This window comes from Lygodium microphyllum, chromosome 23 (assembly GCF_053477565.2).
Source record: "Lygodium microphyllum isolate KBCC chromosome 23, Lygodium_microphyllum_v1.1.10, whole genome shotgun sequence".
In the NCBI taxonomy this organism is placed as follows: Eukaryota; Viridiplantae; Streptophyta; class Polypodiopsida; order Schizaeales; family Lygodiaceae; genus Lygodium; species Lygodium microphyllum.
The window spans coordinates 74375267-74392731 of NC_141157.1; the positions used below are offsets into that span (position 1 = coordinate 74375267).

The 17465-nt window shown below is 37.1% G+C and overlaps 1 protein-coding gene across 1 annotated transcript; it reads right to left on the reverse strand.

Moving 5' to 3' along the window:
- Positions 1 to 3270: 3270 nt before the first annotated feature.
- Positions 3271 to 5665, reverse strand: LOC148016341 (disease resistance response protein 206-like). Its single transcript, XM_087664623.1, has 2 exons — positions 5359 to 5665; positions 3271 to 5111 (listed from the first exon to the last, which is right to left on the reverse strand). Exon 2 carries the CDS (start codon positions 5079 to 5081, stop codon positions 4485 to 4487), a length of 597 nt encoding a protein of 198 aa, XP_087520749.1. The 5' UTR covers positions 5082 to 5111; positions 5359 to 5665; the 3' UTR covers positions 3271 to 4484.
- Between the last annotated feature and the right edge of the window lie 11800 nt (positions 5666 to 17465).

A 17465-nucleotide genomic window follows, 5' to 3' on the forward strand; every position in this document is an offset into this window, starting at 1 on the left:
AACTTGGCATAGAGAAATACATACTTAAGTTTCATCACTTCATTGCGCAAAGAATAGAAATAGCACAAAGTACATAGAGAAATATGTGAAGAGTTTGCTCAAGGTATTGCATCACATTGTGCATGATATAGATTACACTATATCAACTACATCATATTCTAGTCAAATAGCCCCCTCTTGTGCATAGACATTCTTTATGTGTAGGGAAGGAGGAGAGAGAAACACCCCCTCTTGTGTATAGACATTCTTTATGTGTAAAGAAGGAAGAGAGAGAAAGATAACATAGAGAAATACTCAAAATGCAGATTTTGCAATACTCAACACCCCACAAAAATGGTATCACAACATAGAGCACTAATGGTATCATTACGTAGGGCATAGAGGGTAGGCTCCATTTGTGTGATTATATGAGGCATATGTGAAGATGTGGTGGAAATCAAGCATGCAATCATGGCACCAATTCTACACCATGATTTTTCATGCTTTTACTATCTTCCCTCTCTCATTCATGTGTTTTCCACTCTTCATTTCCTAAGTCTCATGCCTTTTGAAATAAGGCATGCCCCTTTGAATTTGGCCACAAAATGGTCATAAATGCTATCTCCCTCCCTTCTCCACACAAATTAAGATCCATTTAACATAAATTTTGGCTCAATGTATATTGCTTTAACATGTATTTAATGTCTAACCACTCCACTATTTCCCATAATGTAAGCCAAGTACTCTAATTTGAAAATACTAAACTTATTGTATACTTAAATTATATTTGACAAAATTGATATCTATGCTTTGGACATGGTTTTACTTTGCTTTTCCTTGGATTGGCCTTAAGGAGATCCTAGTGCCTTGTTTTGTATACATGATAATCCTTTGACAAAGCAAATAAGTAAATAAGGTTATTACTTAAATCTTGCCTAAGTCCAATAACTTCACTATCATTGGTAAAGATGATAATTGTCAATAAAGGTGATGTTATGAGTAAATGCATTGAGGGATATAATACTTCGTAACCCAAGCACATAGCAAAGTAGTGGCTTCGTCTAGCATGTTGATGCTTGATTCTTTATGACATAGTTAGGGAGGTTAGAGTGGATTTGAGATAGAAGTTACTCCCACACATAGCAAAGTAGTGGCTTAGCCTAGCATGTTGATGCTTGATTCTTTATGGCATAGTTAGGGAGGTTAGAGTGGGTTTGAGATAGAAGTTACTCCTATAAACTAGAATAATAATTCAACCATACATGTGCCCAACTAGGTAAAAGGTTGATAGGTCTAGTTTTTAGAAAGGGTGAGATTAACTCGGTAAAAAGCAATGAAACAATTCAATAAAGAATTGTATCTTGGCAAATATAATTGTAATTTGAATTTACACAAATAAAAAAAGTTAGTTTCTTTATATGTTCTCATCAATTAGTTTCATGTAATGTGCACAATGGAAATTCATGGAATTCATGTAATGAAACAATTAAGCAAGTTCTTTACATAGTTATCAATGATGTGGTAGTGAAATCTACCTAGAAAGCTATAATTAATTGGGCAAACCTATGGAAAGTGGGCCAATGTGACCCTAATGATCACATTCTACAAAAGCTAGAGTTGATAAGTTAGGTAGCTTTCTAATGATTTTGTTCTTAATGGTATCATGTATGGAGTGGATTCCAATAATCTACCTAAGATTACCCCCTTTGATATTCTTGAGGGGCAATACCTTATCAATGAAACTATAAATTTTGCATGAGAGTATGATTGTATAGTGACCAAATAAAATATAACATTTGTAACCTATATACAATGTGGAAATGACTTTTGGGAATGTGTTGATGAGGGATAATCTAATTAGAAGTGTATGTATATCTATGTGCATGTGTTGTGCATGTGTGTGTGTGTGTGTGTGTGTGTGTGTGTGTGTGTGTGTGTGTGTGTGTGTGTGTGTGTGTGTGTGTGTGTGTGTGTGTGTGTGTGTGTGTGTGTGTGTGTGTGTGTGTGTGTGTGTGTGTGTGTGTGTGTGTGTGTGTGTGTGTGTGTGTGTGTGTGTGTGTGTGTGTGTGTGTGTGTGTGTGTGTGTGTGTGTGTGTGTGTGTGTGTGTGTGTGTGTGTGTGTGTGTGTGTGTGTGTGTGTGTGTGTGTGTGTGTGTGTGTGTGTGTGTGTGTGTGTGTGTGTGTGTGTGTGTGTGTGTGTGTGTGTGTGTGTGTGTGTGTGTGTGTGTGTGTGTGTGTGTGTGTGTGTGTGTGTGTGTGTGTGTGTGTGTGTGTGTGTGTGTGTGTGTGTGTGTGTGTGTGTGTGTGTGTGTGTGTGTGTGTGTGTGTGTGTGTGTGTGTGTGTGTGTGTGTGTGTGTGTGTGTGTGTGTGTGTGTGTGTGTGTGTGTGTGTGTGTGTGTGTGTGTGTGTGTGTGTGTGTGTGTGTGTGTGTGTGTGTGTGTGTGTGTGTGTGTGTGTGTGTGTGTGTGTGTGTGTGTGTGTGTGTGTGTGTGTGTGTGTGTGTGTGTGTGTGTGTGTGTGTGTGTGTGTGTGTGTGTGTGTGTGTGTGTGTGTGTGTGTGTGTGTGTGTGTGTGTGTGTGTGTGTGTGTTGTTGAGAGACTAGGTTCAATACCATCAATTGATTGGCTTCAAGGAACAATCAACTTTGGATGTGTTTACTTCTATGTGAATAGCTCAACCAAGTGAATATCTATATACCACAAACCAATTTGAGAAAAATGTGTGGTAATGTAAGGTTTCCCTAATATACATGATACCTATTTGTTGGAAGGAGCGGGCTTGCATAACACAAATGTACCATGAGATTAAATGAAGGGCTAGGGCTTTGTTTACAATCCCGTGACATGCACACAATTTATGGGGGATTGGAGAAGTTTTAAAAGTTGAACATAGCACACATATACTATAAAGATGACTTGCTTACAGAAATATTATCCACTTTGTAAACATCACAAGAAATAATGCACTTTGAATATGTTGAATGGAGAGGTTATGAAAACAAGTAGGTCAAGAGTGATACATTGGCTTGGATGTGTTAGCTAAAAATCTTGTGTGAACCATTGGATCATGTTAAATGCTTTCAGTTAACATATATGAAATTTACATATTAAATTGTATATCAATGAAGCTTAATGTTTTAATACTTGCACATAAATTGTTGAATGCTAACTCGACTTTCGAATGGATGAAGTGATACTTTTGAAATATACTAAATATAAATCAAGTTGAATGCTCTCATTGGATTGATATTCTCTAACACATGAACAAAGAAATATCAAGACCTCATAGGAATGACATTTTCAAAACATATAAACTATGGAGTATTTGTATTTCTATTGAAAGGAGATGACAAAAAAACTCATCCATGCCTGTTTATTCTCATTATTTGTGCTTTTTTAGCACTCTCTTGATGCATAGTGTGCATGCTCATGAGACAAATCAATGTGAGAAATAGTGAGGATGTGTGAAAATGTACTCATGAAAGGTGAGAATATGCTTTTAACCTTAAAAAGTGAGGAATTCGAGGGATAGGTGACTTGGGAACTTATTGTGTAGAAAGATTATAGGAGTAACCTTAAAAGTGAGGAATTTGAGGGATAGGTGACTTGGAAACTTATTGAGTAGGAATATTATAGGAGTGAGAAATATTAAAACTTCCTTATAGGTATTTAGAGAGTGGTCAACCAAGGAGCTTATTGAGCATAGTACCCCTAGAAGCGGGTGACTTGGAAAGTTATTACGTGATGAAGTAGAGGAGAAATATGACCTTAGAGTGGTTGCCTTGGAGTTTGAATTGGAATGGGTGATTTATAACGTAAAGTGAAGGAGAAGTTGCCAGTAGTGGGTAATCTACTCAACTTATAGAGGATTGTGGGGTAGAAATTAGAGGGGATGACTTAATTCATGAGAAGAAGAGAACATCGATTGTGTTAGCATGGTGGGAAAGATTATGGGAGTGGCCAACTTGGATTGACAATATAGACTTTTGGAGTGGGTAATGAGCGTGTTTTGTGGTGGATTGATTTGGTAGTGGATTTTTTGGGGGGGGGGGGGGGGAATTGACTTGATATTCTTTTGGAGTGTGTGAATTGGTAATGACTTGTCTTTAGAGCGAATTGTTAGTAACTTTTTTTGAATGGGTGGTATGGATTTTAGTAGTTTGGGAGTGGATGACTTGGTAGGAGCTATTTTGGAGTGGGTGGTGTTTACTTGTGTGGAGTTGGTGATATAGATAGGTTGTGTAGGGATGGTTGGTTTGTGAGAGTGGCATTTTCTTTTGCATACATGGCTTGAGAATTGCTTGATGTTGTGTTGGAGAAAAGGAAGAAGAGGGGCTAATAAGGGGGTTAGCGAAGGAGCTAGTAGGGTGGAAGCCCAGAGGATGTTGCTACACTTGAGGAGCTAGTAGGGTGGAAGCCCAGGGGACGTTGCTACACTTGAGGAGCCCTAGATGCTTGCTAAGTGCGAGGCTTAGTAATTGAGGTGGTACTGTGGTGGTGTCTCTCAGAAGGAGAGGAGCACATCGAAGCGGAGAACGAAGTAAGAGGGGACCTTTTGGGCGACGGTGGTGATGCTGGCGACGCCGCGGGCGGAGGCGAAGCGGCCGGTGCCACCGACAACGGGGAGGAAGCGGGCGTCGTTTATGATACGCTCGGTGCCCATGAAGGAGATGGAGGAGGTGGCGGGGGTGCTATCTGGGAGGTGGTGGTGGTGGTCGAAGAAGGCCGTAAAGGCCCAGAGGGCACTGGCATTGGAGCGGCCGCAGTAGGCGTACATGCCCTGGGCGGCACCCAGCTTGGTGGAGCTGCTGGAGGGGCCGGTGGTGATCTGGTCGTCGAAGATGTAGAGCTTGCCGAACTGGAAGGGTGATCCGATGTCCTTCGAGGCGGGCACGTCCACCGTCCCCGTGTCGAAGCTGGCGTTTTTGTAAAGCGTGAGGTCGTGTAAGTAGAACGTCACCCTCTCGCTCTCCGGCCGCCCCCCCTTCCCCGCCCCTACTTCTCCACCCCACGTCCCCGCCGCCTCCACCTCCGCTTCCGCAGCCGCCGCCGCCACCACCACCACCACCATTATTGCCATCACCACCCTCGACTTGTCCATCGCCTCTCCCTTGCTTTCCTCCTCAAAGGCCTACATCCATTGCAACAATAATCACGGCTAAGAACAACACGGGAAATAAGAGGCATCACATGTGTTACCTACGTAAGTCCCTTTCTACAAGGGAAAATAAAAGAAGAAAAGAAGGAGAGGCACTCTCTCACATAAACAAATCACAATAGCATACATTTCATAAACAAGTCACTTCTATAAAGGGAAGAGACAAGGAGAAAAGAAATTGGCACAAGCCACTTTTCCAATCAGAGATGATAATGCTTACCCCTAATACTCTCTCGAAACCCCGGCAAACACTCCACACCAAATGTGTTCGTGATACACTAAGAGATTACACAAATCTTAAGCTTTCAATTGTATCCTTGACCTTTGTGTCTCCTTTAAATAAATGCATATGAACCTTGCTCTCACACTTCCCCCTTTCTACTAAGTCTCACACTCTCTTCTATTCCAATCTTTGCCTTTCACATACATCGACTTCTCTTGGACAATGAGCTCTTGTCCCCTTCTCATTTATAAAATGAAAAAGAAGCCTCGTAAAGATTTTGTCCTCACAAGTACTGTGGCGTGTGGCTTTTGTTAGAGATAGTACATTGTGTGATTATTAGTACAACACCCATTGGTAAGATGACCTAGAGGGGCCAATGGAGACCCCATCCTCACTTATTATATGCTGGCTTGCACACTACTAAAGGTCACTATATTTCATCATTCATTTCCAAACTAGGTACTCTTCTCACAGACAACAATCATGAGCTACAAAGAGTAAGCAAACAAAGTAAACAATCATTAGTATAGCAAGGTGACTTATTTGGGCCATCCTTTAGCATGCGTTAGGTACGCCTCTTTTTCCATTTCTACTTTTACAAGTGCCACTTTCCCTTGACATATACAAGTGCAATGTTTGATCCTTAAGGCTAAAGTCTTCCTTTTCTTTTTCTTACTCAACATGAGTCTACTGATGCATACTCTTTTCCCATTTATATTTCTACAAACCTCACTTCCCATTAACATATGCATAACATATACAAGTTAAATGTTTCCCTCTTGGCCAAACTTTTCTTTGATCTCAATTAGCTCACTTAGAAAATGTATTCACCCTAGGATTCCACTTGCTTAGTGACATGAATTGAATTGAAGCTCTAAAGAAAACATAGATAACAATCATGAATGTTAGAAATGATATACAATACTCAATTGGAAATTTATTCATGGTTAGATGTGTGGCTCAACAATGATGTCTCAAATATGGCCTTGATGTAACATTAGGCAAATTGGATCACTACTATTCAAAATCTATGTGCATGTGTGCGTGTGTATGCATATGAATGTGCATATGCATGTACTCTCTCTTCTCTTTATTTTTTTGGCCTTGCTTTCTCCCTCCAATTTATGAGACTTAGGGCCTTATCTTATGAATAGACTTGGTGTGGTAGAGTTGGGAGACCCTATAATGGCACTTTACTTCCTTTTAATTTAAAAAGAACTAAATGATAAAAGGTGTGAGCATATCACAATTATGTTTTTTTTTGGGTCCATTTCATAATATTCATAGAGGGCCTATAGCTCAATATTTGGTACAGAACATCAACCTTATTTAACGAAAAATTTCTCAATATACATATTAATCCCTCTATTTAACAAATATTTGACTTACATCTACACTTTGATTGCAAGATTGAAACATTCTACTCGTGAATGGTTCACATAATACCTTTGTAGAATACACAATTACTAGTTCAAATAGCTAGAACAAATATTAATCCTTATATCCATTAATTTCGGGTGAGAGTTTTGATCTAGAATGATCCTCACAAATGGCTAATGCTAATTTGTCTAATATCCCTTGAGGATCAACTCTTATCATTTCTCAAGATCATTATGTCCATGAGATACAAATATGTTGTCTTAATGGGTGATTAGATCCATAGAAAATTTGTGTGTGTGTGTGTGTGTGTGTGTGCACATGTGTGTACACATACACATACACCTGCACTCACACTCACTCACACCCATCCATCCATCCATCCATCCATCCATCTATTTATCTCTTTGTCTATCTCTTTATCTATCTATCTATCTATCTATCTATCTATCTATCTATAGATCCATAGAAAATTTGTGTGTGTGTGTGTGTGTGTGCACATGTGTGTACACATACACATACACTTGCACTCACACTCACTCACACCCATCCATCCATCTATTTATCTCTTTGTCTATCTCTTTATCTATTTATTTATCTATTGATCTACGTATTTATCTATTTGTTTGACTATATATATATATATATATATATATATATATATATATATATATATATATCTCTCTTTTTGTTTCTTTCTTTGTTTCTTTGCTCATCACACACACCCTTGTGCACGTGCACATGTGCAAGCACGCACACTCGCCTACGCACGCGCGCGCGCGCGCGCACACACACACACACACACACACACACACACACACACATTTTTCATCCTCATAGTAAATATGGTGGGCCTTAGCATGTTTGGTTGTCATGGGCCATGATTTTTGGTAATCTCTTATAAAACGTGTTCAATTAAGCAAAAAAAAAAGAGCCTCATTTTAATTCCATACTTTCCAAAGAGAGTTCATAAATGTAATCCTTTATAATTAACTCTAGAATTGACTCTAAATTATTATAGACTAGTTTTTAGAGTGAAAAATTAGCAGACATAGTATATCGGGGCCTTGTTATATTCAAAAAATATATATTTTAAAAAAGTCCCTACCTTAGTCTTTTTGTACTATTTTCAATCACCAATCATGACTTACTATGTTTAACTATTATTATTTATGGTAGTTGCTATCTATGGCAACCTATAAAAATGATACTTTTTGTAACTTTAGCACCCTTGGCAACTTCATTCTAATAATTTGACCCAAGAAAGTGCTATTTTTAGGGAGAATGTGAAACTTAGTTATCATATTCTCCATTTAAGATGAGTATTAGTATCTTAGCACTCATTGTAAAAATAGTATCCCCCTATAGCATGCATGATAGATGTGAATGTTGTGACTTGAGTGGCATAGCTTGATGTTGGAGCAATAGTGTTTTTAAAAATTTGTGTAGGTCATGTTGTTGAAGGTTAGGAATGCATTTGGTCTCCTTGGTTAGATGAAAGTTAAGGCTAGGGTGGGAAACTAAGTTGGCAAATGATTATGTTATTGTTATTATTGTATGCTTGAATGGTGAGTCCTTTTATGGGTGACATGACTTGAAGTAATTGGGATGAGGAAATTTTACATGTAGACAGATGGTTGGATAACCTAGTCTTGGAGGTAGAGATGAAGATCCCATGATTTTTTGGTATCTACAATGAAATCCTCATGCGAATTTCCTAAGAGGAGTGCTAGTTTTCTACACATAGAGCACGTATTGTTGGATTAGAGATGACTCTAACATTAGGAAAATTGGAATTCCCTATATCACATACTTGAGGACCTAATTTTTCTGTAAATTGTATCACAATAAATGTTGAGTGTAGTGTGTACATAAGCTAATACATAAATAGAAGACAACTTCTCTTGTTTTTCCATATTGAAATTCATCATAGTAGCAAGGGTAATCTCCATGGTGTAGGGATAGGAAATGTTATTGTTACTAAGAAAATGGAATCATTAAGAGGATTCTAAGGAGAGAGTAGGTTGGATGGATGACTATGAAAGTTTGACACAAAGGTACTTTCAATTCTTATTTCATTTTCATCCTACATACTCTTATCCACAACCCCATTATCATTTAGTATCACTACTATCATAATTCTTCTTCAAAATTCTATCTTTTTTAAGAAAAAAAATTGTATGGTCATCATCCCACTACTACTCTTGAGTCTTGCAATCCAAGCAAGAATGAGTTAATCTCTCTTAGTGAAGTTTGTGGAGAGAGCCAAATCAAGGAATTGAAGACTCAAAGAAGCATATACCATGGCACCAAGGCATACGATTGGAATACAAACAAGCAAAGCCCCTTCATCTCCAAGCAATATCTAGGTGCTATGATTACTTGATGAAAGTAATAGAATATTCAATTCAATTTATCATAGGAACTTTACCCAAATTTGGGTGCAACCCTTTATGTATATCTTGTTGGAAAAAGGGCATGGCATAATGGAGTAACCTTTGAGAGGATTTCCACATGAGGAGTATCTTTGGTTAGGCTTGTGTGGCACTAGTTATTGCACCTATGATAATACTGGATAGTTTGGATTCAAGTTGATACTGAAGAGAATATTCAATTCAATTTATCATAGGAACTTTACCCAAATTTGGGCGTAACCCTTTATGTATATCTTGTTGGAAAAAGGGCATGGCATAATGGAGTAACCTTTGAGAGGATTTCCACATGAGGAGTATCTTGGGTCATAGTTTCGATTCAAGTTGATACTGAAGGGAACAAAGAAATAAATGTAAATCGGGATAAGTCATGATTTAATTGTTATCTTGAAGGTTATTATTATTCTTAGACCACACTTATAAAGGAAGTCTTGACTCTAAATGTTGAAGAGGGAGGTTTTGTGAGTACAATCTAAAGAGACTCCAACCTCAAAGAGACCCTTATATTAAAAAACAATACAAGTTTGAATGAAGGAGGTCATCAAAAAATTTGAGTGCTATTCTTTTTGTTACTTCCTATGAGTAGATCATTGAGAGAGCTATTAAGGACTGGCTATTCACCTATCATACAATTAGGCCAAGAACAATATCACCACTAGAATAATCCCCCATGAGATGGGTTACGATCTTGTGCTAGGCAAACTCAACCATAGTAAAGAAAAAGTAAAGAAAGAATATTGCTTGTAAAGTTGTTTGCCTCTCAGCTCTTTGAAAGATCATTTTTCTTACTTATGAATGTTAAGATGATCTTAAAGATGGTATCCTATACAAGTAGTTATGGAAAATAGGATTGACTCCCCCAAGTCACATGTTGGAAATTCCTCCACCAACAACTATGTCCACTCCACTTGCTAGGACCTGCAATGTGAATGAGGGGTCTCTTTATATGGCAAGATCTTGTTCAATGAACACTTAGGGAATCAATTGGCTTTGGAAAATATCTCAAGCGTGCTAGAAATAAGTAGTCCTCTATGAGCTTGGGAGACTTTCCTAGGGGTCATTATACTAGTGGATTGGCACATTTTGTGAATTGCCTTTGAGCATGGCTTAGGTTGTGAGCTAGATAGGGACAATTGAGTTTATGTTATTGTACAAACATCTTATAGATAGAAAGGATGGTTTTAAAGGACTATTTTCTTTTGTATTAATGTACATGTTCTAAGTCATATAAAGGAATCTATTCTAATGGGACTAATTACGGAAGCTATTTTTAAGTGTGAAATTAATGTGATAAGACAACTAGAAAATTAAAATTTAGTAGGGGTAACTAGAAAGTAAGAGGGTGGAATTTATGATGAGTTTGGGTGGTATCTGTTCTAATAATATTAATTAAGGAATCTATTTTTCAGTGTCAAAATAATGTGATAGGATAATTAGAAAAGTAAGTTTTAGTACAAGTGAGTTAGAAGTGGGGGGGGGGTGGATTTTTTATGAGTCTATCCTATGGCTGGGTGGTCTTGATAAGTCGAGAGGCTTCTCATTGCAATGATATGATTAATTACATTGACTTAGGGTCCATTCCTAGAACAAACTTATGCCACTTTTCGGGGGATTGAGAGACTTTGCCCTTTAACACAATATTAGTGAGTTTGGGAATCTCCCAATTCCCATTTTTTGAATACTAAAAAGGTGGCACCCAAATAACATGTCTATAAGTTTCTCGAAACCATATGATGTGACCTATTATTGGAAAGAGCTTGAAAAATGGAATCTATTGAGTTATAGAGTGCTCGATCTGGAGTTATAGTGTTCAAGTTATGACAATTCCAAAGATTTGACCACGTGTCCTAAACTTATGGGAAATTCCCATATTCCCCAAATATGGTGTTCTTTGGGGAAAGGGGTCGAGATTATGAGATTGGCTATTCATAGACGTAAATATCCTTGTTTGATACTAGAAGACTATTAGGAGACCTTAGAATTGTCAATTTGAAACCATAGGTCCATCCTTGTGGGATGAGCCAACACTTCCTTTGTAAGATAGACTTGGGTATTAGTTGAGCAACCAAATCTAAATTTCCTTAAGACTTTGTATGGCGTTGTTTAGTATCAATACTTAGTGTGCCGATCGAGACTAGGTATGTTATAGGTGGTATCAAATTAAAAAATCAGTAAAAGAACTAGATTTGTTTGAATAAATCATTTGCAAACTCATTGATTTGTCCTAACAATAGATAAACTTATGACTTTAGGGACTCCTAGATTACTTGATGTGATAAGAAGTGTTCCAAGAAATTACAATTTTTGACTCTACATGACTATGATCTCTTTCAAAGCACTCTTTGAAAGTTGGTTCCTATCTAACCTTTGGGAAGGGTGGACTTGAAAGAATTGAAATTTTGTCATTGACCACCTTGAATAAAGAAGCCAACTATCAAAAGACGTAGTGAATGCAAGAATATTTGAAGAGATATGCCTAATTAAACTTTTCTAGTTTCTTTGAAACCAAGAATCTTGATGATGCTATCATTGTAGATGGTCAACACCACAAAGGAAATGAATATGTATACTCCTAGCTTGTAAAACTTATCAATCTCAATCTGATTGTATTCCACCCCATTGGATATTGTAGATTCAATATAGAATTGCCTCATTAGAATCCAAAAACCTACAACTATCATTTATGTAAAAGAGAAACCTCTTTATATCCAATTTGCGAATCCAAAATATGTCACCAAAAAGCAGAATCTCTACTTTCAATACCCTATATGAAATGTACTAACTTAAGCTATCAATAAAGATAGCATCTTTTTTTTCTTCTTAAATGTGAAAATAATTTCTAAAATATTCTCTTTGACCACTAATAATTGAAAAATTGTGCATCAAATCATGGATCCTTGGCAATGATTCCTAGTGTTCCACCCTATGTTCACCTCAACTATGTATTCTTTGGACTATGATTGGAGGTACATTTTTATTCGAGTCCTTGAAAGGATCTACAATCTATCACTTCTCTAATGTGAGCATTGATGTTGTGAAGCAAGATTTATTGTTTCAGACATAGGAATTAATGAGTAATTCAAACCTCGAGAGAGGATCAAGTGGATGGAAGAACTTACTCTTATATTTGAAGAAGCCCCACCAAACTCTATATTGCATATTATGGGTCAAAAGGTTCGACAAAATTAGTGCATCTATGAAAGTATGACCCAAGTAATCCCACCCTAGCGAGTTGCTATCCTTTGGTAGAGCCCATAGAAATAACTATTGTAAAGAAGGATACCTAGAACTACTAGCCCAATAAAGGACTCTAGATATTTTTTAGAACCTTGAACTTATAGAATGATAGGTATTACTAAATTTCATGGCTAAATGATAGCCCATTGGATGAAATAATCATGGCAAGAAGACTATTGATGTATTCATGCTATTTTCCCTATGATCAAATAAAAAAATTTAACTAATGAGAGAAGTGAGTTGTGCCTTAAGTGGTGGAATCAATTTTCATTTTGATATGTAACTAAACAAAACTATTGCTAATGTTTATCTTACCTTACCCAATCTTGATGCTAGCAAATTTCAAGAGAAGAAGTTTTTTCTCAAACAAGTAAAATCTCCTGAATTTGATGGAAACTGAAAAGAAATAAAGATTGATGTTGAACTATGGATCAAGACTATGGAATGTAATTTTCTAGCTGTGGTGGGTATCGATGTTCATAACTAGGCCATGATTGCCAAACTCTAAATGATCATCAAAGCCAGACTCTAGTGGAAATGGTGGTGCAATGACAATGGAATATTTGAAATAGATGTCATTTGGATCCAAAATAAGGATGTTGTTTGTGGGAAGCACCTTTCTTCATCTTATAGGACCTTAAAAATGAATGAGTTCTTTAGCTTGCACCAAATGAATCTCATCCTCAAAGCTTACTACTATCGCTTCATGACACTTAAGAAGTATGATCCAAAATTGGATTGTTCACAATTAGTAGCATGCTTCCATTAAGGGTTAAATCCCCTCTTGGATAATCGCCTAGAAGAAATGAGACCCATTGAACTTCAAGATGCCCTTATTAGAGCCAAAATATTATCGCAAGAGGCACTCAAGAAAAGAGTATAAGGGATCGCTAGTAGGGATGGATTGTCCAATAAAATGGATCTAAAGCTTTCTTGAAAAGAGGATAGACCAACTTACAAATAGGACCAAGGAAAAATGCCATGGCCAACCTTGTCAATACCCCAAATCAAGGTGGTCCAGTTAGATAGTGCTTCTATTGCAATGAGCCTTGCCATTCTAAGAGGCAATGCCCTACATTGAATGGGATTGGGAGGCCAAGGTAATTCAACAACCCAAATTCAAATAAGATCATCACAGCAGTAGGAAAATGAAAAGTTGTAGCTATCCAACACATTGAGCAAGAAGATGAATGACCTTCCATGGGAGACAAGATTGAGAAGGGAACAATGCATGCCACCTTAAACAATAATGGAGCCAATTGGCAAATTTCCATGATTCAAGTTCTTCACAATCACCAAGGTCACTCGTTTTAAAGTTCTTATTCATTGTGAAAAAACACACTTATTTATTGCACCAAAATGTGCTAAGAAATTAAACCTAGACATCATGCATGCTAAAAAGCTCTTGGTTGAATTGGCTAATGGATTATAAGCACTTTCTATAAACTGAACTAAGGATATTGAAATTAAGCTAGATACTTAAATAAACTAGCACAATATTGTGAGTAATGAACTTGGGAACCCACAAATGTTTGCTTAGGAATGGATTGGGCTTAGCTCTATGATAAACAAAAAATATATGCAACTGAAGGTATAGAATTTTGCTCATTCATCATGAGAACATCTTTTGTATGACGACTCTTTGTGATTGTAGCTCTTGTTGAAAATCATACATAGAAAATATAAAACCATATGCCCAAAGTTCATAAACATATTGTGACTCAACATAAATGATCTTTTAGACCTTAGCCAATGTATATATTTTGAATTATATAATTCAAGAAAGGAAAATGCAAAAAAAATTTAGAGGCAATTTGAAAAGTTGGGTGATTGAGGATGGTTCCAACCTCCTTTTCCTTTAACTTCTCATTTCATGCTACATTTATTCTCTCTCTTCATTTGGGTACAACTCTTATTCTCATTTCTTATGTTTTTTTCATTTATCCATGCAAGAAGAGGGATGGAATGAGGATGAAGACAACGATACATCTCTTGCTCTCCTTCTCTTTTGTATTTTGAGGCAATGGTTTATGGAAATGATTGGGAAGATTCAATAATTTGGAAAAAATAAAATACCATCCACATTGGCTAGGTATAAAACATAAGAGATATCGTTTTCTAAAAATCATTTAGTAATAATCAAGAAAGTCTCTTTCATGTGACCTTCTCTTGTAGATTTTGAAACGTACATGACACTTAATTACAGAAGGTAATGCTTAGTAGTTGTCCAAGGTCTATCCCAACTACCATTGCGTGCACTCAACAAGAACAATTAGACTCATAGTGAAACACTTAGCATTGACCCACAAGGATCAACATAAATGTTTTGAAAGACCTCATAGTCTCTAGCTCTAGTGTTTAGTCAAGGTGATCACATTGTAATCCTTCATGGCTGAGAGCAAGTCAATTGTCGCACTTGGTTTGTTAGTGAGTGAAAGATGAGGGGGAATTGAACTTTACCCCTCTAGTTCTCGTAAGGAAAAATATCATCTCTATTCCCTTAAAATGGTATGTGATTGGGTTCTAAGATCAGACCCTAAGCAAAGTCATCGATTAGCTCTTTCCTAAAACAATATAATTCCAACACTTTTGAAGGAAACCTCTCAGATTATTGAGACCACCCAACCATAGGATGGATCTATTGGGAATCTACTCTCCCACTTTCTATTGAGACAACAAGCTCAACATGTGCATACATTGATGATGGACTACCTAATTAGATGGGCCCGCACATCTATACTTAGCATGTCAATGACCATTATAATCCTCACATGGCCACTAACTTATCACTTATTATATTTGGTTTGTTATATCTACCTATAATCAACTAGCGTAGTTATAGTGCTAGTCCATTAGTATAGTCAGTTATGCACCGTTTGACTTAGTTGGCCACTTTCCTTTATATTATATCTTATCTATACTTTGTGTACATTGCATTGTGTATGAAAGAAAAAGAAAAAACCGGCAAGAAAATGTTTTGTCCTCCATCTTTCTTTTTGTATTCTTGAGTGAGCTTCCTCTTGTGTGTATGGTGTGGGCCTCTATTGCTCAACCAAAACACCCACAGCCTTGCAACGGTCAGGGAGCGTCTAGAGGCTACACACTGGTCTAGCCAAATAAGCATTTGTATGGCTCATAGTCCAATGGATAACAGTTCCCAAAATCCTCACAGGGGGACCCTACACATATTGGCATTATACACATCGTAAAACAGACACAAGGAGCACCCCTTGGCTATTTTCTGCAGCCCCTCTATGACTTCCTACACCTCAGGGATTGCCATGAACACATAAAGCACATACGATACATAGTCCTCTCTTTTAATCAATCATTACAGGATATGAAATATGATCCTCACTACACACTTCCCCAAAGGAAACTGATCACTAGCCCCATGACTTGGGATACCTTAGTGGGTCAATGTTTATGAAGACAATTGCCATGCATCCAGAATGATACCATATGTTGAATGTGATGAAATTGTGGATGATTCATAGTGCTCAACCATTTTTATTAATTTAAAGTAGCATTGTGATAGTGCAAAACCATCTCTTTTCATGCTTTTGTTCTAAGTGTAATTGTTGTGTTGCATAGGGTTAGTATCGAGCACGCTCGTGCTGTTGAACCCTTAATTCTCAAAATACACATATCCTATATGCAACATGAATTAGAAAAACTCAGATCTAGCATGTAATCAACACTTATTACCCCCTCTTCTCCCGACTATTTTTTTAGGGTTGTGCATTTGATGGTAGGTTTAGAGAGCGTTTTGATGTATTTTAATACTTACTATTACATAAAGATAAGGCTAAATTGAGATAAATCTCATGCTTCAGTCATACTATACAACCATGGATACATTTTATTTTTTCTATTTTTAAATGTAGAAAACCTATCTTTTTTATTTTTCTCTATTTTTTCCTATTTATTTATCAATAAATACTGATATTTTCTAATGTTCTGATGTGACTTGACTAGACTTGGTGAGAATTATTTTCATCCCTCATTTCATTCCATGTGAACACCATTAACACATCAAAACCCCCAAACTCCATGATTTACCCTAAAACTACAATTTAGGGATTTTGCATGTTTATAGAAAAATTAATAGATGATTAATTATTGTTGATTTTCTTAATTTCTTTCAAGAAATAGGTCATTGACAATCAAGAGAAACCATTTTCAACCATTTGCAATCAAGATTTATCATAAAGCAATAAAATTTATCACCTACTCATAAAACAGTCAGTGTTTAGTCCTAGTGACCCTGTCCTTCTAGCCTACTAGGGATATGGTACTAGGAATCCTTATTACTTGTGAGACAGCTAGGAAAGCCTACCAAATAAAAGAGAATATATATATGTGTGTGTGTTTGTGTGTGTAAAAAGGGGTTCTAACCCTTGTAGTAAGGAAAAATAAAGAAAGTAAAATTTCAAAGAGCTTATGTTCATTGCCTTATGAAGGCCTGGTAGGTTCCTAGGGGTGAGTCAATAGACCCAAGGCCGTTGACCCAAGGCCAATGCCTTGCCTTTCTAGGAGCGGCATCTCACCGAAAATAAAATAAGGATAGTTCGAGTGAAAATAAAGTGAGCAGGAATTTTAAAAAAAATTTCATGTCACCTCATGAGAACTTGGTAGGTTCTTGGGTACTGAGACTATGGACCCTTGAGATCGATGCCTTGTTCTCCTTGGATCACAATCACGGGGTATCTACTAGTAGTAATAAGGAGACGTCACCTGCGTGCAAGAAATATATGAAAATACCCCTTATCTACCCCCTATTTATGGGACCTTACATTATAAAATGTACCTTCCTTCCCTTAAATAACCCCCCTCCCTTACACTCACGTGATACCATATGGTAAACCCTAGTGGACCCCTCGAGATCACAATACATTGAGCTACCTCCTTTTTACACATCCGAGTACAAAATAATGAAGGGTAGAGGCTAAGATAAATGGAAAAAATATATAAATGAGACTAGCTATAGGTGTACTTGCCTAGTAGGAGTTCTTTGTCCAGTTGTTCTAGGTTAGATAGGGGGGTTAGGATCACCAC